At 36.3% G+C, this 15,718-nt stretch overlaps 1 protein-coding gene across 1 annotated transcript in view; it reads left to right on the top strand.

Moving 5' to 3' along the window:
* The window catches only part of LOC103512257 (otoferlin), a gene marked incomplete at its 5' end in the record, with an annotated part of 57,737 nt that overhangs the window by 8,425 nt on the left and 33,594 nt on the right, over positions 1–15,718 (top strand). The window contains 2 exons of the mRNA XM_026825776.1: positions 12,878–12,940; positions 14,180–14,296. Of these exons, the coding sequence (XP_026681577.1) occupies positions 12,878–12,940; positions 14,180–14,296 (180 nt within the window). The remainder of the gene's footprint in view (positions 1–12,877; positions 12,941–14,179; positions 14,297–15,718) is intronic.

Genomic DNA, 15,718 nt, shown 5'->3' with positions numbered 1-15,718 from the left:
GCTAAACCATAAAGATTCCAACATAACGCTCCATCGGAACCGGTTCCCTTATGGAAACTAAAATAACGCCTGGATGCTAAACCATAAAGATTCCAACATAACGCTCCATCGGAACCGGTTCCCTTATGGAAACTAAAATAACGCCTGGATGCTAAACCATAAAGATTCCAACATAACGCTCCATCGGAACCGGTTCCCTTATGGAAACTAAAATAACGCCTGGATGCTAAACCATAAAGATTCCAACATAACGCTCCGTTTCCAAAAGTTTCTCGAAAGGAAAATACACGCAAACTATGTAGGTATACCGATAGTTCTAGCTAAATTAGGAACTGTTCAAGTTTAAACCATTCAAAGGCCCGTAAATCCTATGTGGCAGATGTTTTATCCCTACTAAATAAGTTGGTGGAACACACACATTTTTTTCCCGAGGTAAATGTGAAAGTTCTCTCATTTTTATTTTATAAGTTGAGGTTCTATTCTATACTTTACCTAGTTGAGGTTCTATTCTATACTTTACCTAGTTGAGATTCTATTCTATACTTTACCTAGTTTGCATAAATAAAAGTAAAAATGTGGAGAGGGAAGAGGAAGAAGCAACACATGTACAATGTGAAATTGCTAATGCACTAGGTTATATGGGAAAGCGTGAGACTACACAATAAAGAAGAAAACATGCACAATATGAAAAGCTAGACTGTCAAGATAGTGAGATAGGAAGTAACGTAAGTACTAAGCAGGCTTTTGATGAAGTAGTTATAGCAAACAGGGATGCCACGCGTTCGCTATTATAAAACAGTTCTGCTAAATACATAATACATACCTACCTACATAGGTGTTGAACAAAAAAGTTGTTAACTGATATTCTACACTAAAAAAAAGTAATGGAAAATACAGTTCTCGTCTAGTAAAATGCAACGTTTGTCATGTAATTTAGCGCTACATCAGCATAGGCACCGGTTGTGAATTGCCATTTTTGTCTCCAAAATCCTAACTCTACTTTTATTATGAAAGTCTACTTTTTTGTCGTGAAATTCTACACTAGTTGTAGGTTAAATCTACCTTTTGTTGAGGGATGCTACTTTTCTTGCCACGTTCTAAGTTGAAATGCTCATGATTTATGGTAAGATGCAAAGTTTATTGTGAAAGGCTACTTTTATCATGTAAGTTATAACCTTACCATTTTCGTCTCCAAAATGCTAACTCTACTTTTATTATGAAAGTCTACTTTTTGTCGTGAAATTCTACACTAGTTGTAGGTTAAATCTACCTTTTGTTGAGGGATGCTACTTTTCTTGCCACGTTCCAAGTTGAAATGCTCATGATTTATTGTAAGATGCAAAGTTTATTGTGAAAGGCTACTTTTATCATGTAAGTTATAACCCTTTGATTTTATGAATGTATTTTGAATGCAACAAACGGGTTTTCAAAGTGACTTTAAACTTCTACTTGTATCATGTTATAACCTTTTGATTTTATGAATGTATTTTGAATGCAACAAATGGGTTTTCAAAGTGACTTTAAACTTCTACTTGTATCATAAAGTGCCATTCTATTATTTTTAATGCCGGGGTTTACCAACTCAGGATTGAGCTATGAATATTTCTCTAATACCCCAGTCAATCTAAGATTGAGCTCATAACTCAATCCGAAATCAAGAATTCATAACTCAATTCCAAATTCATAACTCATCACAATCTCAGAGATAATCCGCGATGGTAAACCTCGGCCTGATTGCAAAATGCAACTTTTCATTTTGTTCACTAATACATTATTGACTTTGGACATACCCCAGTCAATCTAAGATTGAGCTCATAACTCAATCCGAAATCAAGAATTCATAACTCAATTCCAAATTCATAACTCATCACAATTTCAGAGATAATCCGCGATGGTAAACCTCGGCCTAATTGCTGATTGCAAAATGCAACTTTTCATTTTGTTCACTAATACATTATTGACTTTGGACATGACAAGCCTTAATGCCGGGGTTTACCAACTCAGGATTGAGCTATGAATATTTCTCTAATACCCCAGTCAATCTAAGATTGAGCTCATAACTCAATCCTAAATCAAGACTTCATAACTCAATTCCAAATTCATAACTCATCACAATCTCAGAGATAATCCGCGATGGTAAACCCCGGCCTGATTGCAAAATGCAACTTTTCATTTTGTTCACTAATACATTATTGACTTTGGACATGACAAGCCTAGACATAATATTACCTGGCTGAGCAAACACCGTGCTTACATCCAATTTGAAACTGCCCACATGTTTAGATGTCCTCAAGATTTTCTTCGAATGAACCACCTAAAATATCACCGAGTCCAATATACTTTCCATTACCATGTATAGGTTCAAACAGGGCCAGGATTTTTCGGAGTCTGACGTACAGTAAACGAGAACAATGGAGCTCGAGGGAGGGGCCCTCTCGGCCCCCCCCCCCAAATACAGCCCTGGGTTGAAATCACCTATACCTATAGCTTTATAACGATATTATGTTGGCGGATTTAAAGGAAAACGTTATGGGCCCCACTGTAGGTGCTGTCCAAGTTCGGTGCTAGATTTAAACTTAATGCTTAATGGCGAAAGAAATGCTTTCTCATTACTTGAAACAATACTTTCTCATTACATATGTACCAGCCTCGCTATACTTATTGTCATAGAAAGAAAAATAAATAATGTTGCGAAATAAAGGGATAAGTAGTTACAGAGCAAGGAAATATTCTAGGAATGTTCCCGGTTTAATATCGAAGTGATAGTAAGATAGGATACGAGTTTATAGGAATAAATATTTACCTACTTATTTCTTGCGATAAGTGATAGGGTTTACCTCCCCCTACGACCTACATGTAGGTAAGTACATGTGGTAGGAATTCGATTTGAAACTCTATCTCCCTCCCTAAGTCGTTCCTTCATCTTGTTATTTCTCAGAAAGCTGATGCTACATAGATGTAAATTTAGTATGTTATGTAAATTTAGGTGGCCTTTCATACGCACTTCTAGCACGCTCATGTCAATGTCATACGGATTACGAGCGTGGAGAATAACATAGTTTTCCATCTACCCCTGGGTGTACATGTCATGTTAAAGTATTTGTTAACCTCGGAACCTCTCCAGGGTACCTAGGTACATAATTATGTATTTCTTCCAGTCACAAATCAAAATTCTTCAAAGTTTAGTAAAATTCTGTTTCCCCTGTGTCCTCACGAGGCTGAGTGCACCCCGAACTCCAAGCACAGAGCCGAAAAAACCTCGGCCCCGCCGGGAATCAAACCCGGACCTCCTGCGTGCAAGCCTAGTGTGATACTCACTCGGCCATGGAGGTTGCTGCCGTATTTAATATTCCTCTTTGTGGCACTTTCGCCATTTTTCAACTTCAACACCCTGGTTGCCAAAGCATATTCCATGGTGTTTAACCACAGAAATCCTGTGGGTAAACACCATGTGATCATGTATAAGTGGTCTGTGGCAGCAAGTGTGGCAAAAAAAAGTGTAACTACAGAGAGGCATAATAAAACACGACTTATCTTCTGAATAGATAGCAAATATGTACAGTCGAACGTGGATAGTTGAGGAGGTACTCAATGGACCGACTATTTCTTCTCAATTAGATCGACTCATATTTTAAAGCTTTTTTTTATATATAAAAAACAGAAGTTTGATAGAGGGAACTGTAACTGTTAAGGTATTAAGGTATTATCCCGAAATCGAAGAGAGAAGGAACACAGAATAGAAGAAAGACAGCCCCTTTCCGTTCAGGATAAAATCTAAAACGGGCGGGAATCGAACCCGCGGCCTAGCGCTTACAAGGCAGACATGCTACGAACCAAGCTAACTTAAATTAGAGAGGTTCCGTTGATGATAATGATAATATTTCTCACTTACCTATAGAGGTTCAGAAAAGAGTTTTTTAGTGTTCAATGCCTTTGCTTATTATTTCTTTGATAATAATTTTATTATTCATTTGGGAGGAAAAATCCTAATTACAAGAAGGGTTTGAACAATACTTAAATGAAGGGACAAAGATTTTCTCAAATAATCAGTTTTCTCAATAATCCATGTTCGACTGTATAGATAACATAGATAAAACAGACTGGAGTTCTGGATAGAAGCACACACAAATTAGAAAAGTAGAAGATAAAATCAGATTAGATAGATATATTATAGTAGAGATCAGATTCGAACGATATGGTGTATAATCCACCTTGTAAAGCGATTGAATTGTAAACATAATAATAGAGGAGAATGGAAGATCAATTCAAAATAATAGAGAGAAGATATTAGAGATATACATACAGTAGAACCCCGATTTTATGAACCTCAGTTATATGAACTCGAAAATCTGAGCTTTTTATTTATTTTTTACTCAAAAATCAGATTTTTTTTCTGATAATGCGAACGAAAATGTCCTTAATTCAAAATAATAGAGAGAAGATATTAGAGATATACATACAGTAGAACCCCGATTTTATGAACCTCGGTTATATGAACTCGAAAATCCGAGCTTTTTATGTATGGGAATAATTTTTACATGCACGGGTTTTATTTTTAGTCTCCGAGTAAAAGGTCATTTTATTCACACACGAGGATAAAGGTAGAAGCTAGTCCCATATGTAAAAGAGAGCTATGGGAAAAGAGATTAAAATACACATGATATACCTACCTAGGTAATATAATAAGTTAATAATATATTAATACATATATCTATGTACACAGTGTGTGACCCAGGCCTGTGAATTAATGTATGAAATAGGCACTTCTCATAATAAATCAAACATCCCATTAAAAATAAAAAAAAAAACAGAATTTTATTTTTAAATCTATAGGAAAAATTTGCTCTTATTATTGCCACAAGCCACAATGCCACAGTTTATTATCCTTCCTTGTCAATTTTTATAAAATTTATATTGACATTGGTATTATTTATTACCCAAGGGTTAGTTTTTCATCAAAAGTTTATCTACAAATCTATGTACCTAGGTATATAATGTATGTAGGTATTTGGTACATATTATATGTATATGAGGTACATATTGGGCTGTAGGTAACTTGAGTAGGTATAACTATTTCAATTTTAACCTTCTAGTTGCGTACTAAAATGAAAAAAAATCTGGTGTGAACATCACACGACTTTCCTTATCCTATTGAATGATGCTTATTTGTAGTGTTCTTGTTCTTATACCCTAACTTTTACAATATCTCTAACCGTTTAGTCGGTATAGCTGAAAACCGCCAAGAAGCGGTCAAAATGCCACCAACCGGAGCTTCTATCTCAAACAAACGTTTTGAGTTGCATCCTTGTCATATTTGTGAACTACATAACAAATTTCAAGTCTCTAGCTCATACCGTTCCAGAGATATTGTTAAATTACACCGAAAACCACCAAAAAGCGGTAAAATGCCGCCAACCGTTGCACCGATATTAACCAAAAGTTTCGTATCGCATCCTTGTCACCTTTGACATCTAGGTAGGTACATACCGAAATACACACAGAAACTAAAATGCTAATATGAACAAATTTTGTCCTTTTAGTAACATAATTTGTCACTTAATGGACACAAAAATCAATAAATAAACATTTTCTCTCGAAATGTTGCCATTTTTCTCTGTTTTCTTATGTATCCCCGATTTTATGAACGATTAGTTCATAAAATTGGGGTTCTACTGTATTAGTAGAGAGATAGAGAGATAGATTAATAGATAGATTAGAATTTGTCACTTAATGGACACAAAAATCAATAAATAAACATTTTCTCTCGAAATGTTGCCATTTTTCTCTGTTTTCTTATGTATCCCCTATTTTATGAACTTTTATATGGAACTCCGATTTTATGAACGATTAGTTCATAAAATTGGGGTTCTACTGTATTAGTAGAGAGAATGAGAGATAGATTAATAGAGAGAATGATAGATAGATTAGTAGAGAGAATGATAGATAGATTAGTAGATTTTTTTAGTGTTCAATGTCTTTGCTTATTATTTCTTTGATAATTATTAATTTGGGAGGTAAAATCTTAATTACAAGAAGGGTTTGAACAATACTTAAATGAAGGGACAAAGATCATTTTCTCAAATAATCAGTTTTCTCAATAATCCATGTTCGACTGTATAGATAAAATAGACTGGAGTTCTGGATAGAAGCACACACAAATTAGAAGAAAAAAAAAAAAAAAAAAAAAAAAAAACATCTTTAAAGAAATCAATCCTGAAATTTTGGAGTAGAATTAACGCTTCAACTAAATTGTTAAAGTAACCTATAAAAATTTGTATCATCCATAAGCACTAGGCCGCGGGTTCGATTCCCCCTCGGGGCAGATCTTATCCTGAACGGATAATGTTCGTTCTCGGAACGGCTGGCTTTCGCCTATCCTGTCTTCCTGTCTCTCTTCGATACCTGGACGATAAGATCTTAGCAGTTTCAGTTCCCTCTATCAAATCTGATGTTTTCCATTTTCTAGGTATATTACTAATGTACTTTTTTCCCAAGAGTTTCTGCTTTCCCTAGTTTCCTGTGCATTTTTGTCCGAGTTTCTTTACAGACTAAATACAATAGGTAAGTTTACCTACTACTTATCTAGAATTCAAAATAATAGAGAGAAGATATTAGAGATATACATACAGTAGAACCCCGATTTTATGAACCTCGGTTATATGAACTCGAAAATCTGAGCTTTTTATTTATTTTTTACTCAAAAATCAGATTTTTTTCTGATAATGCGAACGAAAATGTCCTATTTTTCATTTAAACCCTCACAGAAATTGTACTGAAATACACACAGAAACTAAAATGCTAATATGAACAAATTTTGTCCTTTTAGTAACATAATTTGTCACTTAATGGACACAAAAATCAATGAATAAACATTTTCTGTCGAAATGTCGCCATTTTTCTCTGTTTTCTTATGTATCCCCTATTTTATGAACTTTTATATGGAACCCCGATTTTATGAACGATTAGTTCATAAAATTGGGATTCTACTGTATTAGTAGAGAGATAGATAAATTAGTAGAGAAAATAGATTGATAGAGAGAATGAGAGATAGATTGATATTAGAGAGAATGATAGATAGATTAGAAGAGAGAATGAGAGATAGATTGATAGAGAGAATGATAGATAGATTAGTAGAGAGAATGATAGATAGATCAATAGAGAAGGTACCAGGGGCGTCATAAACAGTCCTGAGGTCGATCTTGAAGGATCCCACTATAGTTCCACTGCGTAACAATTTCCTAGAGTGAAGTACCTAGAAGTTAATCAACAATCCGGATTTTCGTAAACAAAATTATTTATAATATGTAGGTACATATCGCGGAACATACCTACTGTTTTGATATTGGGAGAGAGAAAACTACATTAAAAAAAAAAAAAAATCTTTAAAGAAATCAATCCTGAAATTTTGGAGTAGAATTAATGCTTCAACTAAATTGTTAAAGTAACCTATAAAAATTTGTAGGTATCATGCAAATGATTGGTTCCATAAGCACTAGGCCGCGGGTTCGATTCCCGCTCGGGGCAGATCTTATCCTGAACGGATAATGTTCGTCCTCGAAACGGCTGGCTTTCGCCTGTCTTCCTGTCTCTCTTCGATACCTGGACGATAAGATCTTAGCAGTTTCAGTTCCCTCTATCAAATCTGTTGTTTTCCATTTTCTAGGTATTATACCTACTAATGTATTTTTTTTCCAAGAGTTTATTCTCCCTTCCCTAGTTTCCTGTGCATTTTTGTCCGAATTTCTTTACAGACTAAATACAATTACTAGGAACGTGGGAATAAACGGGGTGTTTACTGTAGGTACTTCTCTCTGAATTATTTCTAAGCTCTCTCTCCCTTTCTCTCTCTCTCTCTCACTCACTCACTCTCTCTCTCACTCACTCTCTCACTCTCTCTCTCACTCTCTCTCTCTCTCTCTCTATCTCTCTCTCTCTCTCTCCTACCTTTATATTCTCACATGCCACATATGGTAGCTAGGTCATCCGGGTGCTCAGAACCAGAATATTACGTACGTACCAGCTTCAAACGAATATGAACTACCTACCTACCCACCTTTTTTCACACATTTTATTTTACTCTTTTGGTTTTAAATTTGAAAATAAATACCCAGGTAACGTCATAAAAGCATACAAAAAACGTCAAACAGGAAGAAAAATGGGAAAACACTAATCCACGGGGTAAAAACTGGACTTTTTTTCATATAAATCCGTCGTACCTTCCTGGGTAGCTAGTAGGTACCTACATTTGTATCTAGATGCATCTTTTTTTTTTTTCCAGTTGTCACAAAGAGAATTTCTTTAGGTACCTACATTTCATTTTCTGCTTCAAGAAACCGCACCAAGTTTAGTTTCTCCGCTCTGCTCTATGCTCGATTTTATGTACGTATAAATTTGAAAATAAATACCCAGGTAACGTCATAAAAGCATACAAAAAACGTCAAACAGGAAGAAAAATGGGAAAACACTAATCCACGCGGGAAAAAAACTGGACTTTTTTTTCATATAAATCCATCGTACCTTCCTGGGTAGGTAGTAGGTACCTACATTTGTATCTAGATGCATTTTTTTTTTTTTTTTCAGTTGTCACAAAGAGAATTTCTTTAGGTACCTACATTTCATTTTCTGCTTCGAGAAACCGCATCAAGTTTCTCCACTCTGCTCCTGCTCTATGCTCGATCTTATGTATACTCTGTAACTATATTTTTATGCTAACATTTTCCGAATTGTTTCCGGTTTTGTTTGTGTTGATTTTATTTTCCATTTTTAATGTTTGCTTTGCGAAATTGCAAAGTTTTTCCTCTCTCTCTCTCTCTCTCTCCCTTTCTTTTTCCTTCCCTCTTCCTATCTCTCTCTTTCTTTCTTTTTCTTTCTCTTTCTCTCTCACTCCCTGAAGTCTCCAAATTGAATTTCTCTTCTAAAAACACACATACATACATACATACCTAAAATATATATGTACATAAAAAAATATGAGAAATATTCCAATTCATTTTGAATTCCTGCCATGCATTTACCAAAGAGATAGGTCTAAGTATACCTACTCTCTATTTCATTTTATAATTTTCTATCTTTCTCTTACCCTCTCCTCTTGCAAGCCTCTAATAATCTCTCTCTCTCTCTCTCTCTATCTCATTACCCTTAGCATTTAAAAGTAATAACATTCTACCTATGAAATAGGTAGGTAGAAAAATCAGAAGGTATACCTACATCCTACATGGTACAGGTTTTAATTATTTCTGAGAGCATACCTAACATGATACTTATTTATGTTAGATCAGTATGTACATATACTCTGATACCCCTGCGGCCAAGTGGTTATCAAGTAATTAGGGAAAATATGATAAAGAAGAGAGAGAGAGAGAGAGAGAGAGAGAGAGAAAGAGAGAGAGAGAGAGAGAGAGAGAGAGAGAATAATTAGGTAGACAACTTGTGAAGAATTTTATCCTCTGCATTCTTATGCCGGGTCCACACATACGTAATGTAACGTGAACATGTTAACGCGAGCGCCTTAACATGTATCAAAAATATCAAAATTGACTAGTGTGGACGGGATAGAAGCACTCAAGTGAATGCTCGCCGAATGCTCGCCTCGGATCCATGATGTTGTCGGTTTTCTGGTGATCTTCTTTGATGTTTGATACAGACGTGTTACACAAGTGTGGACGGATTTCTGAACATCGAACCGAGCACCACGATAACCTTGAAGAATGGAGCACTTGGTGAACACACGCGAGCGCTGAGCCCGCGAATGGTATTGTATACCACGCTCGCGATTACATTACATGTTACATTACGCTAGTATGGACCCGGCATTAACCTACAGTCTAAAACCACAGAAATCCTGCAACTTTTAATTTCTCTAGTCTCTCTCTCTCTCTCTCTCTCTCTCTCTCTCTCTCTCTCTCTCTCTCTCTCTCTCTCTCCTTTAACTTAACCTCTTTGTTCTGTAACCGTAAAAGCTTCACCGACATTTTTGTTGAATTCCATGAAAGAATTATCTCGGAACAAATCAGTCCCGGATCCAGAGGGTTTCAGCGAGGGGGAGGAGGTAAGAATCCAAACAATAAGAGGGACGGGTGGTCTAAATTATAGGCTAATACTTGTAGTATCTCACTACATTTAGGAAATCTGAGGGGGGGGGGACAATGAGCCCCTTGGGCCCTCCTAAATACCTACGCCCCTGGACCAAATACATACAATATGTCGGTGTTTACTAATTGCGTACTGCAGTACTACTTGCGTACTAAAGATGTACTACTTGCGTACTGGAAAAACCAGGTAGACTGGGGAAAAATACCTCTCAAAATTTTGTCCCACAGAAAAAAATCCCTTATTTTATCTCACGAAAGAATTCTAGAACGCGAAAAGAACTTTCACAAATGATCAACTTTTTGGAAATGATAGGGTTAGGTAGCACGTAAAAAGAACTTTCACAAATGATCAACTTTTTGTGTGTTCTTGGTTTTAGTATAGGGTTCGAAAACATATAAAAAGGACTTTCCAATTATTTGAGCGAAATTAGGAAAACAAGGGAATGTTTTTTCCCTAATTAAATGTTCGTACAAATAAAAAATCCCTCAACCTAAGAAAAATAAATAAAAAAGACCCAGTACCCAAGTCGGACATCTTTTTTACTTTCCATCTCTTATCCTATAGAAAGGAAAGTAATGTAATCGGGTCAAATTTTCGATGGTCAGTTTTTAGTGCCAAAACACGTTTTGAGGTCAATAGAGCCTAAATCCAAAGTTTCATTTTGATGATTAAAATGGCTTTTTTTAAATTTGCAATTTTTTTTGCAAAATGGCCCATTTTTTGCCAAATATAGGTCACTCTTATGGGAACCCCTATTTTTTATTTAATTTTTGGAATCAGCATAAAATTTTAATTGAAAAATTTTTCACTCGAAAAAATTTGCTCTACAAAAATTTGCACAAATCGCGATTTTGTGTGCGTCAGTGACCCCAGATTTGATGAACAACGCAGTTGGTCCTGAGTTAGAGCGAACAATGCGTTACTGTGTACAAAGAAATGGATCTCATTTTGAACAGCTTTTATAAATTTGTTTGTTGTTGTTGATTGTTGTTGAAATAGTTAAGTGAATAATACAAAAACTAAAGAAATAATTAAGAAATTGTTTTTCTTTCTCACAGTGTACAGAATTTTTGTAGAGCAAATTTTTTCGAGTGAATACATTTTTTCAATTAAAATTTTATGCTGATTCCAAAAATTAAATAAAAAATGGGGGTTCCCATAAGAGTGACCTATATTTGGCAAAAAATGGGCCGTTTTGCAAAAAAAAATGCAAATTTAAAAAAAGCCATTTTAATCATCAAAATTTCATCTACATGATGCCGTTTATTTCATTCCTTAATTCCCGGCCGTTTCTGAGATATAAGCGTGGTTCGCAAATCACGAACCACCCTGTATAATACAAGTACCTACATATAAAGTATAGGTTGGGTAACAAGGTGTAATATTTACAATATACATAGGTACTACATACATTCTGTATTAAGATTAGATTAGACAAGGGTAAAATAAAAACTAAAATCTATTAGTAAAACTTTCAAAGTTTACTTTCCTCGTCAATAGAAAATGTTGAAGTTTCCTTAATGGCGTTAAGCTCTGCACTTTGCACTTTGATAATGAAATTCTCCCCTGGGACCCCTGCCCTGGTCTTAAGGATAAGCTAGAGACTTTGTAAATAAGAATAGTCTATCATATCTATGTATCGCTATATCGCGTACTAATTGAATTTTAATCACAAGAGATCATAGTTTTATTCAAATAGATACTTCTAAGCTGCTTAGAAATATCTAAGCTTGTAAACAACCTGCGTGTTCGAGTGGGTATCACACTAGGATTGCACGCCGGAGATCCCACGTTCGTTTCCCCGCGGGGTCGACGTTTTTTTAGCTCTGTGCTTGAAGTTCGGGGTGCACTCAGTCTCGTGAGGACAAAAAGTAAACAGATTATTGAAATATGGAAATTGACTACAAAGGAAGCACTTAGTAATGCTAACAAATACACAAAACTTGTGAACAAGTTCTACCTACTTTACCAAAAAGAATAAATCCAGGATTGTTGATTGCTGTAGCTGCAATAAGTAGCTAGGGACCTAACAGATATGAATAGGTATGTATAAAATGTGACTAATCCTAGCTTATATTATGTATAATATATGTATGTATATACTTAATGACTGATGTGGGATTTTAGACTTAGAGGAAGGTGGCCTAAACTAGGAACGTGGGAATAAACGGGGTGTTTACTGTAGGTACTTCTCTCTGAATTATTTCTAAGCTCTCTCTCCCTTTCTCTCTCTCTCCTCTCTCTCTCTCTCCTCTCTCTCTCTCACTCACTCTCTCTCTCTCTCCTCTCTCTCTCTTCTACCTTTATATTCTCACATGCCACATATGGTACCTAGGTCATCCGTGTCCTCAAAACCAGAATATTACGTACGTACCAGCTTCAAACGAATATGAACTACCTACCCACCTTTTTGCACACATTTTATGAAATTTCCTTCGCTAAAGAAATAGCAAAGGTTGAGTAAGAAGGACAGCCACTCGTAAAATTTTTGTTGTCAAAACCAAATCAACCAAATGTCAGCCCAAGGCTGATTGAGAGGCTGACGACATACGCCGACCCCGTCTGAAAACGGGAAAAGGGGAAGAAGAAGTTATTGTCACATCCACTAATTTCATCCTGAGGTACTTTAGTTAGGTACCCTTCTCTTCGAGTTTTTGGTTAAACACATGTGTTCAACTCTTCACACTGGCCTTTTAGCAAGACTTATCAGCTTATCACTTTCTGACTGGTGAGCCAATCATTAGCCTACAACCTATATTAACTAAGATCTTTTGTTTTGTTTCAGTATTTTGTGTTTGACTTTCACATGCCGGCTGTTATGTTGTTTGACAAAATCATCACTCTCTCTGTAAGTATACCAATCGTTTCCTTCAATTTTCTTCGTATCAAGTAGCACATTTATGTCGTAGATAAGTAGTAGGTAAACTTACCTATTGTATTTGGTCTGTAAAGAAACTCGGACAAAAATGCACAGGGAACTAGGGAAGGGAGAATAAACTCTTGGGAAAAAATATGTGATGGTGTGATAGGGTAGAACTATAGGGTGTTACATAATGAATAGTGCTGTACTAAGGGCTATGTGATAGGGTAGAGCTATAGGGTGTTACATAATGAATAGTGCTGTACTAAGGGCTATGTGATAGGGTAGAACTATAGGGTGTTACATAATGAATAGTGCTGTACTAAGGGCTATGTGATAGGGTAGAGCTATAGTACTATAGGGTGTTACATAATGCATAGTGCTGTACTAAGGGCTATGTGATAGGGTAGAGCTATAGTACTATAGGGTGTTACATAATGAATAGTGCTGTACTAAGGGCTATGTGATAGGGTAGAACTATAGGGTGTTACATAATGAATAGTGCTGTACTAAGGGCCATGTGATAGGGTAAAACTATAGGGTGTTACATAATGCATAGTGCTGTACTAAGGGCTATGTGATGAAATGCAGAACGACCCCGCGCCCTACCGCCCTCTGTGATACATTATAGTGAGAAATATGTAAGTATGGACCTACCTAAACTTTTGCTTCCATTCTTTCCCTTGACGATAATCCCTCCATAACATACCTCATTATTTATTTATGAACATTTTCCACCATTACCTACTTCCTGGGGAAGTGAAATGGGGGAGTAAACTGTTCTCATTTAGCGATATGAAATGTACACAAACTGCACCAAATTGAACTCAAAGTTTAAACCACAAGAACATCCACAAAATGGGGGAGTAAACTGTTCTCATTTAGCGATATGAAATGTACACAAACTGCACCAAATTGAACTCAAAGTTTAAACCACAAGAACAACCACAGTTGAGCAACTTTCTAGGAAACACGTAATAAAAATAATAAATGGAGGTTAAAGGATTAGGTAGTGTACAGAAATAAATTTTCCAAATGATCAACATGCTAGGGTTTTATAGGGTTAGGTAGCGTGGAAAAAGCTCGTGTTTCTTTTTATAGGGTCGAGTAAAGTGAAGAAAAGTTATTTGATTGATACTATAACAATACGATTAGGTCACCAAATGGCCATTTGGCCTCGTAATTAACCAGCATAAATAATATGAAGAGTACGTTTTACACTTTCAGGAGCATCTTGGCTCAATGGCGAGAAACCTGAAAGCCCTGGTCACCAAACATTCGTTCAAAGAAAGACTGAAAACTAGTCAGACCTATCTGCTCAAACTGAAGGACATTATTGAAGATGTAAGTCTTTATTATATGTATTTCGTTTGTACTATGTATGTAGGTGCATACTTTTACAGCTTAATACATGAGGTGATTTCTGGCACTGGGTTACCCAGCCTGAGTGGTACCGAGGAAAGCCAGCAGCACGTTAATGCTCAGATGGTCAACCAACCATCCAGATACAAAACACGCGCACGTTGCTTAACCTCAGTGAATCATAGGGTGCATATCGTCTCCCTAGATAGGGTTTCAGATTAAGATGAAATGACTTATACTCTTCACTTGGGTATGCCAGCCTAGTTAACTTAGTTGGTAGTGCGTCTGCCTTGTAAGCGCTAGGCCGCGGGTTCGATTCCCGCCCGGGGCTGATTTTATCCTAAATAATAATATCAAACCTCTTGAAAATAATAATAATAATAATAATAATAATAATAATAATAATAATAATAATAAACATTGAGATAAACATCAAACATACCGACTTGATCTGAGGGAGAGAGAGAGAGAGAGATACATTGGGTTTGTTTGTATTTATTAAAAGCATTCTCTAGTTCTCTCCATCTGTAAGTACCTACATAGATACGAGTACAATAATAACTTATCTACCTTCCTCTTCGTGTATTATATCTCTTTCTCTCTCTCCCCCCTCCCAGGTCAAATTCTCAAATTATATGAGGATAAAATTCCATACCTCGGCTGGGATTGAACCCACGCCCTCCTGTTTACCAGGCGAGCGCCTTCTTGACCACTACACCACCGAGGCAGGTGGGTACACCACCTAGACAAGGGTAAAATAAAAACTAAAATCTATTAATAAAACTTTCAAAGTTTACTTTCCTCGTCAATAGAAAATGTTGAAGTTTCCCTAATGGCGTTAAGCTCTGCACTTTGCACTTTGATAATGAAATTCTCCCCTGGGACCCCTGCCCTGGTCTTAAGGATAAGCTAGCTACTTTGTAAATAAGAATAGTCTATCCTATCTATGTATCGCTATATCGCGAGTTTCCCTAATGGCGTTAAGCTCTGCACTTTGCACTTTGATAATGAAATTCTCCCCTGGGACCCCTGCCCTGGTCTTAAGGATAAGCCAGAGACTTTGTAAATAAGAATAGTCTATCATATCTATCGCTATATCGCATACTAATTGAATTTTAATCACAAGAGATCATAGTTTTATTAAAATAGATACTTCTAAGCTTGTAAACAACCTGCGTGTTCGAGTGGGTATCACACTAGGATTGCACGCCGGAGATCCCGCGTTCGATTCCCCGAGGCGTCGACGTTTTTTTAGCTCTGTGCTTGGAGTTCGGGGTGCACTCAGTCTCGTCTAGGCGCTGGTCAAAATGCTCTGACGCCTAGGCGCTGGTCAAAATGTCAAGGTAGGGGGAGCTCCTTGACGTTATTCATTTTATGATCGTAATCACGATTTCATAGAGAAAT

Source organism: Diaphorina citri, unplaced genomic scaffold (assembly GCF_000475195.1).
Source record: "Diaphorina citri unplaced genomic scaffold, Diaci psyllid genome assembly version 1.1 scaffold815, whole genome shotgun sequence".
Classification (NCBI taxonomy): domain Eukaryota; kingdom Metazoa; phylum Arthropoda; class Insecta; order Hemiptera; family Psyllidae; genus Diaphorina; species Diaphorina citri.
Note: the sequence above shows the minus strand (reverse complement) of the source record. Positions and strands in the feature narration are given on the sequence as shown.